The sequence below is a fragment of the Eubalaena glacialis genome, chromosome 3 (assembly GCF_028564815.1).
Source record: "Eubalaena glacialis isolate mEubGla1 chromosome 3, mEubGla1.1.hap2.+ XY, whole genome shotgun sequence".
NCBI classification, from domain to species: domain Eukaryota; kingdom Metazoa; phylum Chordata; class Mammalia; order Artiodactyla; family Balaenidae; genus Eubalaena; species Eubalaena glacialis.
The window spans coordinates 152,183,698-152,204,256 of NC_083718.1; the positions used below are offsets into that span (position 1 = coordinate 152,183,698).

Consider the following 20,559-nt stretch of genomic DNA (forward strand, 5'->3'; position numbering starts at 1 on the left):
TGCTAAAATTATGGTTGTTAAAATTCAGTTTTGTAAATGGTTGTATTAAGTCACTACCACCAAGTGTTTAACACATTACATTATAAACCTTGACTTTTGTTACTGTGAATGACTATTTTTTCTGTGCAATGGTATTACTCTTTAGCCTTTAAATCTTTTATTAATATATCAGGCAGTGACGTGTATAACTACAAAAGAGGAAAAAAGAATTTAAACAGATTTTGTTTGTGGCTTTTACTAAATTGTCATCTGGCAGAAGATTAGCTCCTTCTTATTTGTTTGGTTTTCAGATGAAGATAATTTAATTTTAGTCCAGGGATCAAACCTGCAAATAAACGACGTACATAATATGGTACTGTAATGAGAATGTAATGAATATGGTGCTTTACAAGATTTGCTTTTTCCCCCTCAGTGATGGTTATAATACATACTCATAAAAATTTGGAAAACACGGAAAAGCATAATGAAGAAAGGAATGTTTATTTTGTTTTATTTATTTATTTACTTTTGGCTGCGTTGGGTCTTTGTTGCTGCACGCGGGCTTTCTCTAGCTGCGGCAAGCAGGGGCTACTCTTCGTTGTGGTGTGCGGGCTCTAAGCTCACAGGCTTCAGTAGTTGTGACATGTGGGCTTAGTAGTTGTGGCTCACAGGCTCTAGAGCACAGGCTCAGTAGTTGTGGTGCACGGGCTTAGTTGCTCCGTGGCATGTGGGCTCTTCCCGGACCAGGGCTGGAACCCATGTCCCCCGCATTGGCAGGCGGATTCTTAACCACTGTGCCACCAGGGAAGCCCCAGGAATGTTTCTTAGAATAATAATTTGTTCTGAGCGTTGAAAATCAATGGAGATATAAAAAACTATATATAACCTCAAGAGTTGGTTGGGTAAAGAATGTTCTTTGTTATCAGTCAGAAAATGAGATGTTGTTTTCTTCCCTAGTTCACCAAATTGTTTCTAGTTGAAAATATAGGACATTGGGAGCTTGAGGCAGGATGACTTTCTGTCATTTGTTTCTTTAAATTTTTTATATGATTCCTTCAACATTTGCTATATAGGGATTTAATTATATAAATCAGATTAAATTAGTATAATATTTTTAACTTAAGGGAAAGCAATGGTTATAAAATAATCTTATCAAATACCTGGATATCTCACCTGAGCTGAACACCTATATTTTTCATTGCCCAACTAGTGTTTTCATCTGAATGTTCAGTAGGACCTGACTTCCTAATTTTCCCCTGACCACTATCCTTGTCTCTTTTATTTCCCTTTCTCAGTGACATCACCATTTATTGTCACTCAAGCTAGAAACCTGAGATTTTTCTTCTCATTTTTATTCTTCTATTTTTGAGATGTTTCTTGAAATCATTCCTACCTCCTCACCTCCTTTGCCTGATCAACTCCTCCTCATCCTTCAGATCTCACCTTAGATGTTATTTCCTCTGGAAGCCTTCCCCTTCCCAACCCCCATACCTATCAAATCTTATTTAAGAGCCTATCTTACATAGTTTTAAAATTTACACTTGTCATAGCATAATTGTCTGTTTTATTTGGCTATCTCACTAGGCTATGTACTTCTTAATCGTAGGGACTATTTGCTTGCTCACTGTTAATCCCTACTGCTTAGCTTACGTAATAGATACAATATATATAGCTTATATAATAGATATATAGAGAAAATAATTTGTTCAGTATTGTTGAAATCTGTCCCGTCCTTTCTGCTTTTTCTGTCTAGTTTTAGCCCTTACCTCAGTTCACTTTTCTGAGTATGGCGTAAAATCTCTTCCTTCGCGGTGCTCTCTTGGCATCCTGACCATTCTTCTGTCTTAGCTACTTCCCACAATAAAGTAGGATCATCTCCCACTATGATACTGTAAAGCAGCAGTCCCCAGCCTTTTTGGCACCAGGGACCGGTTTTGTGGAAGACAGTTTTTCCACGGACCCAGGGTGGGGGGTTAGGGGGGATGGTTTCGGAATGATTCAAGTGCATTACATTTATTGTGTACTTTATTTCTATTATTATTACATTGTAATATATAAGGAAATAATTATACAACTCAACATAATGCAGAATCAGTGGGATCCCTGAGCTTGTTTTCCTACAACTAGATGGTCCCATCTGGGGGTGACGGGAGACAGTGACACCCGAAGTGTGTTGCTTATGTCCAGTCTACTCCGTAATCTCGTTTTGGCTGCTGTCACTGCAGAAAACCCTGCTTCACAAAGATAGGGTGTTGGAAATGGAAGCAGCCTTTTCAGTGCTTTTTGTGGCAATCTCAGGATATTCCGCCTTAGCTTTCATCCAGAACATACGGAGATTTGAAGTTGTCTCAAACATACTTTTAAGGCCAATGTCATTTGCGATCTCAACCAGTTGATCCTCTTCTAGCACGGACAAATTCGATTCACCTGGCTTATTCACAAATGGGTCGCAGATCCATTCCTTCCCAGTTTGCGGGTCTTTTGTGGTTGGGAAGTAATGCTCAAAGTCTTTTGAAAGCTGAGATAGGTGATCATGCACCAGCTGGGAGAAAGAAGGCCCTGGCTCAGTCTCTTTCAAAATCTCTGCCAATGTTTGAAACATGTCAAAAATCCCAGTGTTCACTCGTCGCCCCCATAATTCCAGTTTGGCTTTGAATGCAGCCACTTTTTCTGCCGACTTGAACACAGTTGTCGTTCTCCCCTGAAGTGACAGATTGAGTTCACTGAGCAGGTTGAATATGTCACACAAGTAAGCAAGTTTTGCGACCCATTCTTTGGCACTGAAATGTGCTTCCAGTGGTGACTTTTTCTAAAAGAAATCTCTGGAGCAGCTCTCTTAACTCAAAAGCTCTGGCCAGTGATCTACCTTTAGAAAGCCATCTCACTTCTGTGTATAAGAGAAGACGTGTGTGCTCTGCGTCCATCTCCTTGCAGAGCTGTGCGAACAAACGTGAGTTAAGGACGTGTACCTTACTTTGGTTGATAATTTTAATGATATCCTGCAAAACATTGTTAAGCTCAGGTGACATTTTTCCGCTACCCAGCATTTCTCTATGGATGACAGAGTGCATAGACTCACATTCAGAAACGACCTCTTTGACCCGACTAGTGAAACCAGAAGGCCGTCCAGTCATGGCAGCTGCTCTGCCCATGCATATACCGACACAAAATGACCCATTCAGTTTTCCTGATATGTAATCATTCAAAGACTTGAATAGTTCTGCAGCTGTGGTGTTGGTTGGCAACAGAAGTGCACATAACATATCCTCACGCACATCCTCCTGAAAAATATATCGCACAAAAACAAGCATTGTTGCCTTGTTGTCAACATTGGGAGACTTGTCAATCTGGATTGTGTACCACGGTGACTCATTAATCCTCTCTAACAATTGTGCCTTAATATCCTCTGCTGTTTCATCAATTTGTCTAGTTAGGGTGCTAGCCGAAAGAGGAACACGTGCCACCTTTTGAACTGCAGCCTCTCCTAAAAGTTCATGACAGATGTCCTTAGCAGCAGGCAGGATCAACTCTTCACCAATAGTAAAGGGCTTCTTAGCTTTAGCCATGCAGTTAGCCACTAAGAACGATGCTGTCAGTGCAGACACATTTGATGAAGTGGTGGCCTTCAATAATTGTTTCTGTTTTTCATGTTCACATTTTTTCCTTTTGAAAAACTCCAAAGGCTTGTTTTTTAATGCAGGGTGCTTGGCCTCCATGTGGCAAAGCAGTTTTGAAGGTTTCATGGCTGCGTTGGATAACCAGTCGCCACATATTATACAAAGCGGGCTTGGAGAATGTCAATCACCTGTTGCAATGAACCCGTAATTTAAGTAGGATTCTTGGTGTTTTCTTTTAAATACAGTTTTCTTTTTGTTGGTAGTCTTAGAGTTTTCTGCTGTTTCATCATTGGGTCTTTCCCCCTTTTCAAAGAAGCTCTCTAGTGACATTTGTTTTTTACTCATTTTGGCTAGGGTTAGCTTGTGGGCTTACCACAACTGTGACCGAGACAAGTGTGCAGTGCGGGAAAGAGGTGCAGATGGAAGTGGTAAATAAAATAATGGGCGGGCCACGCGCAGACTAAAACAAGTGTCGGATTCTGACTTAAAGCCTGCTACCACATGCAGCTGTACAATTGAAGTACATCAACTCACTTGCCACTATAAAACCTGCCACCACATGCAGCTTAATTGTCACTTGCCACTCACTGATAGGGTTTTGATATGAGTCTTCAAGCAGTTGATTTATTATGGTCTCTGTGCAGTCAAATCTCTCTGCTAATGATAATCTGTACTTGCAGCCGCTCCCCAGTGCTAGTAGCATCACCGCCTCAGCTCCACCTCAGATCATCAGGCATTAGATTCTCCTAAGGAGCGTGCAACCTAGATCCTTCGCATGCGCAGTTCACAGTAGGGTTCCTGCTCCTATGAGAACCTAATGCAGCCGCTGATCTGACAGGAGGCGGAGCTCAGGCGGTAATGCAAGCGATGGGGAGCAGCTGGAAATACAGATGAAACTTCGCTGGCTTGCCCGCCGCTCACCTCCTGTTGTGCGGCCTGTTTCCTAACAGGCTACAGACCGGTACCAGTCTGTGGCCTGGGGGTTGGGGACCCTTGCTGCGAAGCTCCTAGAACAGATACCATGTGTTTGCTCTTGTACTCTCTCTCAGTGTTCAACATAGTGCTCTAATCGACCATTTCAGTTTCATTCCTCTTCTCTAGCCATATGGTGGGTGGGCTTATTACCTCTCAGCTCAACATGCCACCAGTTTTTATTCTTCTGTGCCTCTGATCCTACTCTTCCCCTTTGCCTGAGCACACCTTTTACTTTGTAAAGTTTTATTCCTGCTTTAAGGCACAGCTTAAATATCATCTCCTTTGTCAAACCTTCCCTGAAACCTTGATTGCTAGTTCCTCTTTCCTTTCTACTTACAGAGTCTTTATTCCTTTATAATAGTACTCACCCATTTTAGTGTGATCTTTTTTTTTTTTTTTTTTAATTTTTTGGCTGCATTAGGTCTTTGTTACTGCCCATGGGCTTTCTCTAGTTGTGGCGAGCAGGGGCTACTCTTCGTTGCAGGGTGGGGGCTCCTCATTGCAGTGGCTTCTCTTGCTGCGGAGCATGGGCTGTCGGCACGAGGGCTTCAGTAGTTGCAGCACATGGGCTCAGTAGTTGCGGGAAGCGGGCCCTAGACCACAGGGTCAGTAGATGTGGTGCACGGGCTTAGTTGCTCCACAGCATGTGGGATCTTCCCAGACCAGGGATCGAACCGTGTCCCCTGCATTGACAGGTGGATTCTTAACCACTGTGCCACCAGGGAAGTCCTGATCTTTTTTTTAATGTGTCTTTTTTTTGTTTTAATTTGAACTCCTTCAGGACAGGGTCTCTGTCTTATTCATTTGGATATGTCTAGAAATTAATGCACACAGTGCCTGACACCACAAAATTTCAGTACAGGTTAGTTGGTTGAATGAATAAATCAAAGTTTGTTATAAATATTAGAATATTTCCCAGACTTAATTCCTGCAAAGTTTATGGCAGACTGGAAACCATCACTAAATGTTGAAATAAAGCAAATGATCTTCTGAATAATAGCTTATTTTGAAGACTATAGAAGAAGATTTTGTAGGCAAGAGGATTTTTAATCCTTACAGGGACCTGAAGGTTAATGGACTGATTTTTCGTATTTTGCCAACCTGTTCTTGTGTCAGGGATTTCCTTTGAGAATCTGATAAAGGCTATTAGACTCTGCCTCCAGAAAAAAAGAACATGTTTATCCATGTACACCGTTTTGCGTTTATTTCAGGAGTTCCTAGACCCTTAAAAACTATCCATGGACCAATTTTTAAGAACCCTTGTTCTGAAAGTAAAGTGGCTCAAATAGAGAAGTTCGTGGCAGTGAAAAGGCAAAACATACCAAGAAATTGCTTCAGTCTCTTAGATAGTGTGGTGGTGGTGGATTATGCTGAGGCAGGAGTTAATATTTATTTGTCTTCTACCAGCTTCTACTTCCTTCCTGTCTTCTGTCCTGTTAGCAAGAACATCAGGAAGTAAAAGCTACATCCTGTCAGCCCAGTTTGTTATCCTGGTCTTGGGCCAGTAAACAGGATAGATGATTACAATAATAGTTATTTGGCATTGTGCTATTCCTGCTGTATATAAATTCTCTTATTCAATTCTTGCAACACGGCTGAAGGGTAAGCAGTTTTATTCTGATTTTTCAGATGAGGAATGGACAAGTTTTCTAAGAAGTTTTCCTTGATATCCACTTCAGCTCAGAGAACACTTAATATCCTTCTCTCCGAACACTTACAATACTGAATTGTATTTCTTTCCCCAGTAGTCTCTGAGCTCTGTGTGATAGTACCAACTGTCTCTTAAAATTTCTAATTAGGCAGTATAGTGTAGTAGTATTTCAGAGCATGGGCGTTGTAACCAGATTGCCTGGTTTGATTCCTGACATGACTTAGACAAGTTACTTAACTGTCTGTGCCTCAGTTTCTTCATCTGTAAAATAGAAATATGAATAATCCCATGTAAAATGCCTAGTACAGTTCCTGGAACATGGTAAATTCTCAATGCATGTTAGTAATCATCATCATCATCCCCAACACCTAGCTCAGCACTTAGAGCACAGCATTCACTGAAAGGTGCTCAGCAGACATTGGTTGGAATAGCTGAATGAGCACTCTCTTCCCTAGTTGGAGACTGGAACTGTGTAGCTGGGTAGCCAGAATCTGGATTCCTAAATATATAGATCTCTACCTCAATCGTATATAAGAACTGATTTTTTAAAAACTATTTCAGGCAATGTTAGCATATGGTTTGAATTTTTTTTTAATTATGTTTTTGGTTTAGTTTAGTTCAAATACTGTGAGAAAACATTAGCTCTGGAGAGAGCATTGCTTATACTGTCGAATCTGGAATTCTTTTGCTTATAAAATCCAACGTGATCTGTTTCTGGCCCTGTGGTACTGATACTAGAAGGTCTCAATTGTGACTGCCTCAGCAATGGCGTTACTGATTGAGTAATCGAAGCTCGACATTGTAGTATGCGTTTGTTTGGTAATAAGGAGGCACCTTAATTCGTTTTCACATAAAGTACATGGCTCATCATTTAAAACCTCTGCTTAGGGAGACTTCCCTTATTCGAAACCCTCCTTGCTCAAGCTGAGTCTGTGCTAATACAGCAGCCACTAGCCACATGTGGCTATTGAGCACTTGAAATATGGCTAATCCAAATTAAGATGTGCTATTAGTATAAAATATACTGGATTTCAAAAGAAGAATGTAAATATTTTGGATATCTTGGATTAAATAAAACATATTAAAATAAATTTCACTTGTTTCTTTTTAATATATAGCTATTTGATCATTTAAGATTACATGTCTGTCATATTTCTCTTGGACCGCTCTGGTCTGAATCAGTTGTTTTCTATAAAAATTACGTTTTATTTGCTTGTATTATTTTGTGGCACTGGTAGCTTATTAAGGGACACTTACCTCTTTTAAGAGAGCAATACTTTTTAGAATGTGTTTCAGTTTGTCTTTGGGAAACAAAAATATCTACCAAGAAATTTCAGCTCCTGAAGGATTTAGGAGTCAGTCTCTATCAACATACTTAAGTCCTAACTGCCGTCACTCTGGATGCTTGATTACAACTTTCCAAAAAGCCAGTAAATGTTCTACTTTTATACTAGTAAATTGTATGATGATGATGATGGTGATGATCGCTGACATTTACTAAGCACTTACTGTGTGGTAGGAATTGTGCCGAAGTATTTCTAGATATAATATAAATTAGTCATCCCCATCAACTTTATTATCCCTTTTATTTAAATTACGAAAACCAAGTTCTAGTCTTACATTTCTTTTCTTAGAGTTTTTTCATCTCATTTTGTCCTGCTAGATAAGTAGAATAAATTAATTATTTGGGGTTTGCAAAATAAACTTTCATTTCTCCTTTTAAAAAGTGAAATATCTAATTTTGGATTCTGCCACTGACAGGGCAGTGGTCATGTGAGCCACACCCCAAAGTTTGTGTTTTCTCCTGATTCCAGTTAGGCTTTCAACAGTTTATGCCCATGAATATATTCGGACTTTTTTTTTCGAAACTAAAGCTCATTTAAAAAGCCACCCTCTTAGAACTAAGAAGTTTAGTTTTTCCCATAGGACCGAATGCACTTAAACTTTTATAGCAATTATCTTTTTTTTCTTTATTGAATTTGTTACAGTATTTTTAAAAATTAATTAATTTATTTATTTTTGGCTGCGTTGAGTCTTCATTGCTGCGCACAGGCTTTCTCTAGTTGTGGCAAGCGGGGGCTGCTCTTTGTTGCGGTGCTCAGGCTCTAGGCACACGGGCTTCAGTAGTTGTGGCACACAGGCTTAGTTGCTCTGCGGCATGTGGGATCTTCCCGGACCAGGGATCAAACCCGTGTCCCCTGCATTGGCAGGCGGATTCTTAACCACTGCGCCACCAGGGAAGTCCCTATAGCAGTTATCTTAACAGTTTTATAATTAATGGCTATGTTTGTTTTCCCAGCAAGCTGTAAGTAGGGGCCCTGGTTTAATCTTTTTTGGCATGTAGTAGATACTCAATAGCTGTTTGTTGAAAGAATGAAATAATATATAGTTATATAATGATTATATATTTAAGGCAAAGAGAAATTAAGGTACTTAAGGTACAAATCAATGTCTTTACTCTCAAACTTTAACTTAAGTTTTTATCAACTAAATATGAATTCTTAGAGTGAAAGACCATCTAACTTTCAGACTGGTTTGAATTACATGCCAGAATTTTCTTATCAACTGTCTGTAGTTTGTTACTCTAATCTAGCTCAAGACTTCTGACAGTTCCCAAGATAAGCAGAGTCAGAGTGTTCTATTGCCTTTCTAGCAATTGTCATCAGCTTTCTCAGTAATAAGATCCTCTGCTTCCTCTCTTCCCCCACAGAGCAGAAACCAGCAGAGAAAGAAGAGCTATGTTGTTAAAGAATGCCATTCAGAGTTCAAAAAAGCACAGCTCAGAAATCTTTAGGGACTCCCATTGCCAGTGAATTAAAAGTCTGTGTGTCTTTACCCAGTACTGAAGTTCTTTTATAGTCTTACCCTGATCTACCATTCCAGCTTTATTTACCACACATAAACCCTCCATCTTAGATAAGTTAGTCAGCTGTCTAGAATTTTCTCACCTCTGTGCTTTCTTTTTTATTAATTTTTTCACTGTGGTAAAATATACGTAGCATAAAGTTGACCATTTTAGCCATTTTTAAGCATACAGATCAGTGGCGTAGGTGTATTTACGTTGTTACACAGCTGTCACCACTGTTCATCTCCAGAATTTTATCATCCCAAACTGAATGATTTAATTGGACTTGATATCAACTTAACTTCGATGGTATACAAAATCCTACTTCTGTAAATTCTGTCCCTTCCACTTTATGTTGTTGATGTCATAAATTACATCTTTATACATCATATATCCACTAACATAGCTTTATAATTATTTTTTATGCATTTGTCTTTTAAATCTTACAGAAAATATAAAGGGGAGTTGTAAAGCAAAATTACAATAGTACTAGTTTTTGGTTTTGTCCATGTATCTACCTTTACTGGAGATCTTTATACCTTCGTATGGCTTCACGTTACTGTCTAGTAGCCTCCTTTCATTTCAATCTGAAGGACTCCCTTTAGCATCTCTTATAGCACAAGTCTAATGGTAATGAAATCCTCAGCTTTTGTTTATCTGGGAATATCTTAATTTTTCCCTCATTTTTGAAGGACAGTTTTTCCAGATAGAGTATTTTCAGTTGACAGTTTCTTTTTTATTTCAGCATTTTAAATATGTCATCCCACTGCCTTCCGGCCTTCAAGGTTTCTGCTGAGAAATCCGATGATAACCTTATTTTTGATCCCATGTACATGAAAAGTCTTTCCTTTCTTATTGCTTTCAAAATTCTGTCTTTGTCTTTCAACAATTTGATTATAATTGTCTCAGTGTGAGTTTCTTTGGGTTTTCCTGCTTGGCGTTCGTTGAGCTTCTTGGGTTGTAGATGTGTGTATTTCATCAAATTTGGGAAGTTTTCTTCTTGGTTTACCTCTTAGTCTGCCATTGTGCTGACATCCTTTTTGCTTTCTTGCATAAGCTCTCCCTTGCATTTGAAATGCCATTTTTCTACCTAACATTGATTCTTTCCTTCAAGGCTTAACTGAAGTCTCATCTGAACTGGGTCTTCAGGTTCTCTGTCACAAAGCATTCCCAGGCTGGAATAATTTCTTTTGAAATACCATATGATAAACATACCACTTACTGTCTGCACAGCTTATTTTTGCAATTCCATAATCCTGCCTTCACTGACACCAAGGAAGCCTTTTTAGACCCTCTCCAGAGTCAGGTACCCATCTTCTGTGTTCCCACAGCACCTTGTACTTACCTGTTGTAGCACCCAGTACCCTTCATTGCAGTTATCTTTTTATGTTCTCCTGCCCAACCCCTCACATACACTTAACGGAAAGTGTCTGTCTCATTGTTTTTTTGTATCACTAAAGTACAGCACAGTGACAGGTATGTAGTAGAATTCAGTATTTGTTTGTTAAATCAATACTTAGGTTTTAAAGTTGCATAAGGATATATTGGGTACCGTTGTGTATTCTCATTTTTACTCCTCACAACAATCTTTGTGTATGATATGTAAAGTAGATATTACCTTCAATTTACTTTAAGGAATTAGCTCACACAGTTGTGGAGCTGGCAAGTCTAAAATCTCTAGAACAGGATGATAAGCTGGAGACTCAGGTAAAAGTTCATGTTGCAGCTCAAGTCTGAAGACAGTTTGGAAATAGAATTGCCTCTTCCTTGGGGAAGTCTCAGTTTTTTTCTCTTAAGGCCTTAAACTATTGGGTAAGACCCACCACACTATGGAGGGTATCTACTTTACTCAAAGTCTGCTGATTTAAATGTTAATTTTATCTTAAAAGATACCTCTATAGCAACATCCAGACTGGTGTTTGACCAAATATTTGGGTACCATGGCCTAGCCAAGTTAGCACATAAAATTAACTATCACAGAGGGTGATAGCCAGGGCTTAAGCCCTTCCAAATTTCTCTGTCTCCTGCCTTTCTGCCTTTCTTTGTATGAAAATTTTATTATTCTTTAGACAGAGACAGCAAATGCCAACAACATCTAGACCTACATTTGCCCATCTTCATCATTTCACAAGAATGATTTTTCTTAAGAATGAATGAAATAATCCATGTAAAGTTCTTATCACATAACACCTATCATGTAGTAAATACTTAATAAGTTCTAGTTTCAGTAATTGTTATTGTTAGTAGTAGTAGTAGTAGATATGGTAGTGGTAATAGTGGTTTTCCATTAATTCCAAATAAAGGCATCCTTGATAAAGATTTTAACCACCTTGGCTTTGATCTTGGGCCCAATATTGAGGCAATTCCTGTTATTATGAGGTGGGAAGCTGTGACTGGTTAAGCTTTGGTCAGGAGCTAATCCCTGGCCAGTTATTACTCAGAGAGTTTGAGTCTGTAAAAAGATGGCATTTTCTACTTGAACTATATGGGTAGAAAGATAATAGGGAGAGAGGAGCAGTCTCCTAAAAGAAAGATTGCTGAGTACTAGGAGAAGGGAGGGTCAACCAGAACAAATAGCTGTTGCTACAGTGATTTAACAAAGATGACCTGTGATGAAACCAGTATTTGAATTCTGGACTATATTTTACTCCAAGTCTTATGCTTTGAAAGTCATAAAATAAGTTTCTAAAAGTAGACAGCAATTATTTTGATTATTAAGACAAGATCAATGTTTTATAAACTGTCTTATACCCCATAATTCCTTTTAACAAATTTAAAAATTACTCCATCAGTATTATTTAAAATTCTAAGTAGTGTTAATATTATGAGTAAAACAAAATCATAGCATAGGCTCAAAGCCTTCTTTTTTCTTAATTACTTGATATCTTGTACATTTCACCTTACAAATCTTAAGATGGTAGAGATATCAGCATCTGCAGAGTGAAAAATAATAATCAGAGTCGGAAAAACCGTTTCATGGTAGAGCCAGATTAGAATCCTGATCTCCAGTCTTGTGAGTGGCTTTTGCCTACTTCATAGTAGGTTTATGCAGTTATCAACTTTAGGCTTCTGAAAGCTTAGCTTGGGCTTTGCATTTCTTCCTGGTTCAGATACTAGGTTCCGTGGAATCAGAGCAGTCAACTTTTGGAACACCAGGGAGCTCTTTCTGTGGCCTTTCTTTATAGCTTTGGTATTTGTGGATTCCTCAGGATGTGCTATCATCTTGGGAGTGAATAGGGCCAGAGAGATAGTCTAAAATGGAGGGTGTATAGGATCATTTCCCTTTTTTAGAAGTTACTAAGGTGAAGGGAATAGCTTTTCCTGATGTCCAAGATAAGCGGCAAAATGCTCACACACCTGAAGTATATGAAGTAAATGCTCACACACTTGAAGTATATGTCTGTCTTATCCACATATATTGGTGGGCTCCTTAGGAAACTGCATCTAAATGTCTTTTTATTGTGGCACAGAATCTTGAAAAGAATTACAATTTTAAATTACTAATGTTAAACAATGCTTGGATATTCTTGTATTGACTATGTATCCATCACCTTTAGAAAAATATACTTGTTTGAAAGAGAGGAGAATGTAAAGAACATGGTCAACCATCGTTAGTTTACCTGAATGTGTGTTTAGATATTTTTACTTGCCTGAAATGAGAAGGATAGCTATAGAGGTTAAGTGTCTATGGAATACCACAGTATAATAATTTGGTATCTCTGAAATTATAATCTAAATTAATGAGAAAATTATTTGATTTTCAGTCTGGTTTATAGGACAGATTTTCATTAATAATGTTTTGTATAGAAAGTAATATAACTGATCATTTTATTATTTTTAAAGTTTTCTGTTTAGTACTTAACGTTATACTACTTGGTTTTGGTAATAAAAGGACTTATTAGACCAGAATTTTACTAGATAAAAGTGGATTGAAAGTTAAATTTAATTGATCTCAGACTAAGAGAAATTAATCCCTGAAGATTCACATATTTTATTTAGTTGAGAATGGTCTTCAGGATGTTTGACATCACCACTGCTCTGCACCCCTGCCACACCCAAAATTATGAAGAGAAGTTTGTACTTTCTCAGCTTCCTCCATTTTAGCCAAAAGTAGACTGTTTGCTGGTTAGAGCTGAGTGTCCTTTGTAATCTGTTTTCTTTTTTCGCTAAGTGAGCTTCCTTCTTTTGCTCTCCCATTCTTGTGTCTTGGCTGTGTTAAGTCAGCTCACGGCCTTCTCGCAGCCCTGTTTTCCTGCATGCACACTTTATCTTCTGAGCAGATACAGTGACAGCAGTTAACAGGGGAGCAAGAAAGGACTGAATACAAACATGCACATTAGTGTGTGCAGTTTTGGTCTATGATACCATGTTGCGTCTTCTGTTTTTGTCATTATCTACTGTCAGAAAGGAGGAGCTGAGCTGATATTGACCTAGTGTGGAATGCCTGAGGATTTGGGGTGAAGGGAGGAGGCTGGTGTTTCATGTGACTCATCCTTGACCTGCTGCGGCAGGACTGAAAGCACTCTCCTGCTCCCATGAGGAGGAAGGAAAAGATTTCCAAGATTGCACTTGCAGAATTTGTGGAGCATATTTAGATGTTTCTTCCTGTGTTTTTCTAGTGTTCAATTTTATCTAATTTTATAAGGATTGGAAGTGGGGAATGAGCTTTGCTTAATAAGTAGATTGAGGTATGGGAGTAACGGGCTGCAACAATGACTCACATGGTAAAAGAATGTTTAAAATCTCCACTGACATCTTGACCCACATTTTGCCCCATCTGACAAACGGTTAGTGAGCTCCTTGGCCATCTCAAGTATTTAAAAGTAACAGTATACAAATAGCTTTATTATTGTGCTTTTTTTCCTCCCATATAAATCTTAAGAGCATTGCACCTGCATATCCGAAACGGTTGATTTTTGTCTACATTTAAAATCTCACCTCAAAAAAGGTGAGAAATATAAATGTAGCATGTAGTTGTCCCTTAAGTATCTCCTTTGGTGTAATTTTCTCACTTTACTTTATGCCTCAGCTTAATGGAGGCTGAGCCTCTGTTTGGGTTATGTCTGGGATGAAACTGAAATATAGTCATGAAGCTCTAAGAAGAAACTCTGCAGTACTAATCTGGAGGACTTATTGAATGGCATCCTCCCTTCTTATTGCCTTCTTTTACCTTTCCCCCACCCCAAAAATGTATTGCTGCAGAAATCTATGGCTTTTTCCTCTCATTTTGTGGAAAAAAAAAGTGAAAGGAGTCGGGGTGGGGTGGGTAGATTTCAGTACAGACGGGCATTTAAATTTATTATGTCAAAAAAAAATAGCTCTGTTTTGTAATTCTGAATCTAAGGTTGCTTAAGATTCACTCATTAGGAATCCAGCTCTGATGGAAGCATATAAGACTTTAGATAATGATGTTTCAAACTAAAAGTGGATCCTAACATGTTTGACCTGAAGAGTAGAAAGAGATAAATGCTAATGTGATTCTTTTTTTACTTAGTGTACATTGTCTTATATATTTGATCAATTGGTATTTATGGGTGGTCCTAAAATAGCTTTTGAGCAGATGTGGTATTTAATAGAGCAAATGGCCTGTGTATTGACAATCTTTTTCTATTTTCTCTGTTGTTTCATTCTTAAATTGGTGCACACAAGTGAGATTTAAGAGGAAATTAACACTTCAGTAAATGTCCTTTTCCCTAATATTGTTGACTGTTTCTATTAGCCATTTTCATTTTATTTGACAGTGATACTTAAGGGTTAAGCTTCAGAGCTGATGCAACTCCTCCTTTTTTTCACCAGCAATTTTCATTGGGCAGCATTTCCATAGCAACAGTGAGATCAGTGAAACCTGAGTGTTTCATTGATTATTCTTCTCCTCTTCCTTTTTTAATCTATTCTCTCTTCACCACATTTTAGTGAGAAAGCGATTTTTTTTTTTTTACAAACAGAGCTTATATTGATTTCTGTTCCATAAATAATTAAAAGAGGGTAGAAAAATCTGCCCTTCATTTAAAAATTGAATGTTTCACTATGTATTTAAAAAACGATTCAGGATTAGGAGGATGGATAACCATACCGGCTGTAGCTGATGTTCTCAAATATTCTTGCATTGTTTGCTGGTCTTCTAGGGAAAAGAATAATGTGGAACAGGACCTTAAGGAGAAAGAAGATACTATTAAACAGAGAACAAGCGAGGTTCAGGTATGTGTACTGTAAAATTCAGTATTCCATATCTGATTTAGGAGGATTCAATTTAAATGTATGGGGTCGTTTACTATGTGATGGTTGTGGTATTGATGAGTAGGTCAAGGGAATGCCTGTTATTTGTGTGATATAAATCTTTATCTTTTGCAAAATGATTATTTTTCTCCTAATTCTGGCCTGCAAAGATTACACTACAATGATCAAGCAGTATTTTTCAGTGTAAATTTCTAGCTTTAAAGGTATTTTAAGATGATATTTATCTGCATATTATATCCTTAAAGGTAAGTTTGAATGACTTATGATATAAATATTATTACGCTAATAAAACTGAATATGTGAGATCATCATCATCATCATGAAAACGCAGATTGCTTTTTCATGGGTGTGAGATTTTGTTAGCTAGGAGACCTAGTATTTTAAAGGACTGTCTCATAATGATAGGGTGGGAAATGATATGGAACAATTTACAATAGTATTTTATAAGTTGCTTAGTAGCCAGGATATCTTAAACTTTGGCATAAAGAGATTTAGTTCATTTTCACTAAGTGCTAAGTAGCTTCATTTTACAAATAGAAAAGACAATAAAACTTCAGTTTCTGATTGGGAAATGACGCAAAAGAGGTATTTCAAACATTAAAAATACAGAAAATTGGGCAGTGTTTCATTTAGAGCAGTAAGCAATGCATGTGATCATGTTATTGGAGCACCATTTCTTAAATGCCAGACCAGCACATACAGGAGGTTGGATGTCGAAGCACTGTTAGCAGTTGCCAGTAAGAGCTCATGGATGGGCATTTCTTAACATGTTACTTGTATGTTGGATTTCCTTGTCCTGATAGTTTGAAATGGGCAAAAGCTCTAAAATTGTTAGATCCATTATTTTGTTTTAATGTAGCACATTCACCAGAGATTGTCTGACAGGTGGACCATGCTAGGGTGGGGAGAATGATTTACTGAGGGTCTGAGGAAGAAGCCAGAGAGAGAGACTTCTTATTAGAAGTTGATTCTATTATTGTACTTATTATACTGGAATTTTCTTAAAGGTGATACAAAGTTAAGAGGTCATCACTAATATATTTCTCTTTGTGGTAGTGAGATATGGAATGGTTACCTCAATTACATTATTTTTGTGCAATTTTTGAGCTTCTTAAGAAATGCAAAAGAGTCATAGACTTTAAGCAGTTATTGCTGAAAATAGCTTAAGAATGGAAGATAAAATAATCTCAAAAGTTTTCTCAATGTGAAGCGATAGATATAGTTACTGATATAATATTGGACAGCTTCTAAATTTAGCTAGATAACGTTTCAAAGTACAAAGGTTTTTGCAGTAGACAATGTTTTTTTATTTGTGTACATCTATCTATGGTTTTTCACTATTGCATCTTTTGAGGATGTGAATTTTAAATAGCCACTTTGGGAGAACACTAAAATTTACATTGTTCTTTTCAGGCTAAATTGGCTCCCCTCGAATATTTGATTTCTTATATTTATAGAAGTTTTATTATCAGTCAAAATTGCTTTGTTATATGCTTGTCCTTCTTTTACTTAGTGGTGATGGTAAGGTATATGTTAATTCTTTTTTTTTTTTAAACATTTTAAATATTTATTTATTTTTGGCTGTGTTGGGTCTTCGTTTCTGTGCGAGGGCTTTCTCTAGTTGCGGCAAGCGGGGGCCACTCTTCATCGCGGTGCGCGGGCCTCTCACTATCACGGCCTCTCTTGTTGCGGAGCACAGGCTCCAGACGCGCAGGCTCAGTAGTTGTGGCTCACGGGTCTAGTTGCTCCGCAGCATGTGGGATCTTCCCAGACAAGGGCTCGAACCCGTGTCCCCTGCATTGGCAGGCAGATTCTCAACCACTGCGCCACCAGGGAAGCCCAAGTATATGTTAATTCTTAAGCTTTGCTGAATCCAAAATGTGTGCTTGGCAGAGGAAGCCTAATTTTTTTGCATAAGGTGCTGTAAATAAAAGATATCTTGGAGCGTGGTTAGTATAGGCCAAGTTCTAATGGTTGAGCATGCAAGTTCATTGAAAAAACAACATAGGATTAAAGCTTTGCATTAGTAGATTCATTACTCATTCCACCCCAATACAGGTGTTGTATTGTCCATGGTAATGAGATACTAGATTAAGAATAACATGGATAATTGACATCTACAAGTAATTAAAACTTTTCATTTTAGTGATTATTTTCAATTTTCTGGAGCAAGACAACTTACCTGAAAATGGTAACAAGTATATTGTATTACCTATTGAGTTAACTCTGATTTAGCCATTGGTAATGAGGCACAGACTAGGAATAACATGAATAATTCAGATCTGTAACTAACTTGAACTCCTAATGCTTATTTTCTAATTTCTCTGGCAAAAGGCAGTTTACTAGAGCTTATTAATAACTATCAGAATCAAAGAACTTCACTGCTTCTTTCTGACCCCACTTTCTAATGTAGGTGCTAATGAATAATGCCAAAATGAAGACATGAAGGGAGAAGTAAGGAAATATTGACCATCAGTAAATGTCTTTCTGCCTAATCCAAACTTGGCTTTTCTGAGTATTCTTGCTTTTCTCCATATTTATAAAGTCACAGATAGTGATTATATGAGCTCATATCTCAAGCACAGAAACCAAAATTTAAAAGCCTCTTTAGATGTGACCAAAGTGCCAAAAGATTAGTTTTTTTTTTAGCATTTATATAGTCTTCCTAATTCAGTTAAATTAGAAAATCTGCTACATAATTAATTTCTACATGTTTTTTTCCTGTGTATATTCCCATGAATTACCATCTTGAAAACTTACAGTTCAAGACTTTTTTCTTAAAGAGCAAACCAGCGATTAACTTCCTATTTTATGTCGTGAGATGATCACTTAACTCATATGATATACACTGCTAGTTTGTCAAGTTCCATGGAGAAATTAGGCCCAAAATGATCCAAGGAGGGGAAACTGTAAAAGGATATTCTATCTCAAATGTTTATGGTTTGAGCTTTTTGTTGTTGTTACAGGGAGAAGGTAGACCCACATTCTTTCCTACCTTAAACTGCATGTGTACAGTTTTACTAAAAATTTTCTTCAGGGTAGTCAACAAATATTTAGGAATTCACCCTCTCATATGTATGCTTTTCAGTTTTGCATAGAAGTTTATAGGAAACGACTTGGTATCAGACAAACTTAATTCAGTTCCTGGTTCTGGCTCTTCCAAGGTTTGAGATCCTAAGGAAGAAATTCAACCACCCTACACTTAGTTTTCTCTTCTGTAACATGAGATAATAAAAATACCAAACAGAGTTTGCTGTTAGAATAAAATGATATAATGCAGGTAAAGTGCCTCAGAGTGATTGGCACAAGGTAAGCGTTCAGTATATGTTCTAATTAGTAGTAGTATTCTATACCTTACTGTCATCTCTTTGTTACTCTGCCTTCATCATCATGCTCTTTCTTCTCTGACTTCTATCTTCACATGGCTATCTGCATATAGGACTAACCAATTTGAAAATACCTTTTTTGTTGTTGTTGTTGTTGTTGCTGTCACTTTAGCTACCAGCCTGTTTTTCTCTATTGTTGTTTCTTTGTGTGGCCCTTTTCCCCCTTCCTAGCTTTTCAGTAACCCTACTTAGTTTCCTGTTCACCCATACCATTGTGCTTAATTTATCTCCCCCGGACCAAGAATAATCTTAAGGCCAAATCCATTGGTCCTTCCTACATTGGTTACTGATTTCTTGGGTTGCATTCTCCTAGATACTCATAGCCCTACCTCTTTGACCTTTTGCTTCTGTTGCCTTTGCCAGGGACTGACGGACACACTCCGACCCCCTCTTTCCTCCCTTTTCCATACCCCCTGTCATCCATATGCTGATAACTCACAAATATTTGTCAAGCCCTCAGTTCTCTTGAGTGCCAGTCTGACATCTCCAGTTAGGCATTTTGAGGTTTATCATTTCAAAGCCAGTATATCTAAAATGAGTCTCATGTTGTTGAAAAAAATTGGCTTCAAGTTTTGAACTTTCCTGTTTCTGTCAGTGTTTTTCTTTCTCACTACTGCCGCCCCTATCACCTAACATCTGAAATTTTGACGTCAGATGTAAGTGCTTACTCCATCCTCCTCCTGCCTTTCTTCCTAAACCAATTTTAATTATGACTCTCAGATGTGAAAATCTTTACTGCTGCCCACTGCCACTGTTAATAATGGGAGGATGTCATCCTCATGGATATATTGGAATTGGAAAAAAAAAATTATAGGCCATCCTCTTGTACTACTTATTTTTTGATTGCCTGCCTCTGAACTGTGCGCCATACACATGCTCTTTTTTATTCCCACCCTTATACCTTTTGTTGTTGCAATCTAGAATGTTCCTTACCCCCCCCGCTTATGTGAATTCTACCCATGCCTTAAAGTCCAGCTCAAACTCACCACTTTTCTAAACTTTCTCTTCTCTGTCCCTTCAGTCTATACCTGTCTTTCCTGTGTTGGAACTCCCAGAGGAGTGTGTATACACTTATATGGCACGTTCAGTACGTTACCTTATCGTACTATTTTAATGTGTATGTATATAGATTCCAACATCTTATAGCTTATATTGTGAGCTCCTTAAGCTTAGAAATTGTACCTTGGATCTTATCTTTCACTATGTATGGTAATATATTCTTAGATGGAGGTAAATTTAAGGAAGATATTGACAGTAGAAATGAATAAACTTCCATTTTGTGCATGAAATTAAAAATAGGGCAACACACACCCAGAAACCACAGGCAGAATGGATTGGGAGCACAGTTGGTATCATGAAGAGTCAGACATTTCCATATTGTTCATACTACCTTCATGAGAGAGAAGCTCCCAATTATTTAAACTTTATCAGTAAAGATTTAGTAGTTCATAGTAATTGCCCATATTTTTTTTCCCTAGATGAAGAAGGATGACTTATTTTGGGTAGGAATAAAATTAGATACATGAGCTCAACATTCTTTTCCTGGCGATAATGTTCTTAGAACATGCTGAGAAGCATATGATTGAGAAATAAAGGCAGGCTGTTAGTAGGGTTTTCTAACATCTACCCTAGTTTAATAGACTCCCTTTCTGGTCTTTGACTTAAACATCTTGCTCTATAGTTGATACTTTTTTATATGAAGAATATTCCTAGGGGCTTCCCTGGTGGTGCAGTGGTTAAGAATCCTCCTGCCAATGCAGGGGACACGGGTTCGAGCCCTGGTCCGGGAAGATCCCACATGCCGTGGAGCAACTAAGCCCATGCGCCACAACTACTGAGCCTGCACTCTAGAGCCCATGAGCCACAACT

The 20,559-nt window shown here is 37.9% G+C and overlaps 1 protein-coding gene across 3 annotated transcripts in view; it reads left to right on the forward strand.

Annotated features, from left to right (window-relative positions):
• Positions 1–20,559, forward strand: part of EPS15 (epidermal growth factor receptor pathway substrate 15) — a 158,161-nt gene that overhangs the window by 75,168 nt on the left and 62,434 nt on the right. For all 3 annotated transcript variants that reach the window (XM_061184235.1, XM_061184237.1, XM_061184238.1), the window contains exon 13: positions 15,193–15,265. In XM_061184235.1, coding sequence (XP_061040218.1) covers positions 15,193–15,265 — 73 coding nt within the window. The remainder of the gene's footprint in view (positions 1–15,192; positions 15,266–20,559) is intronic.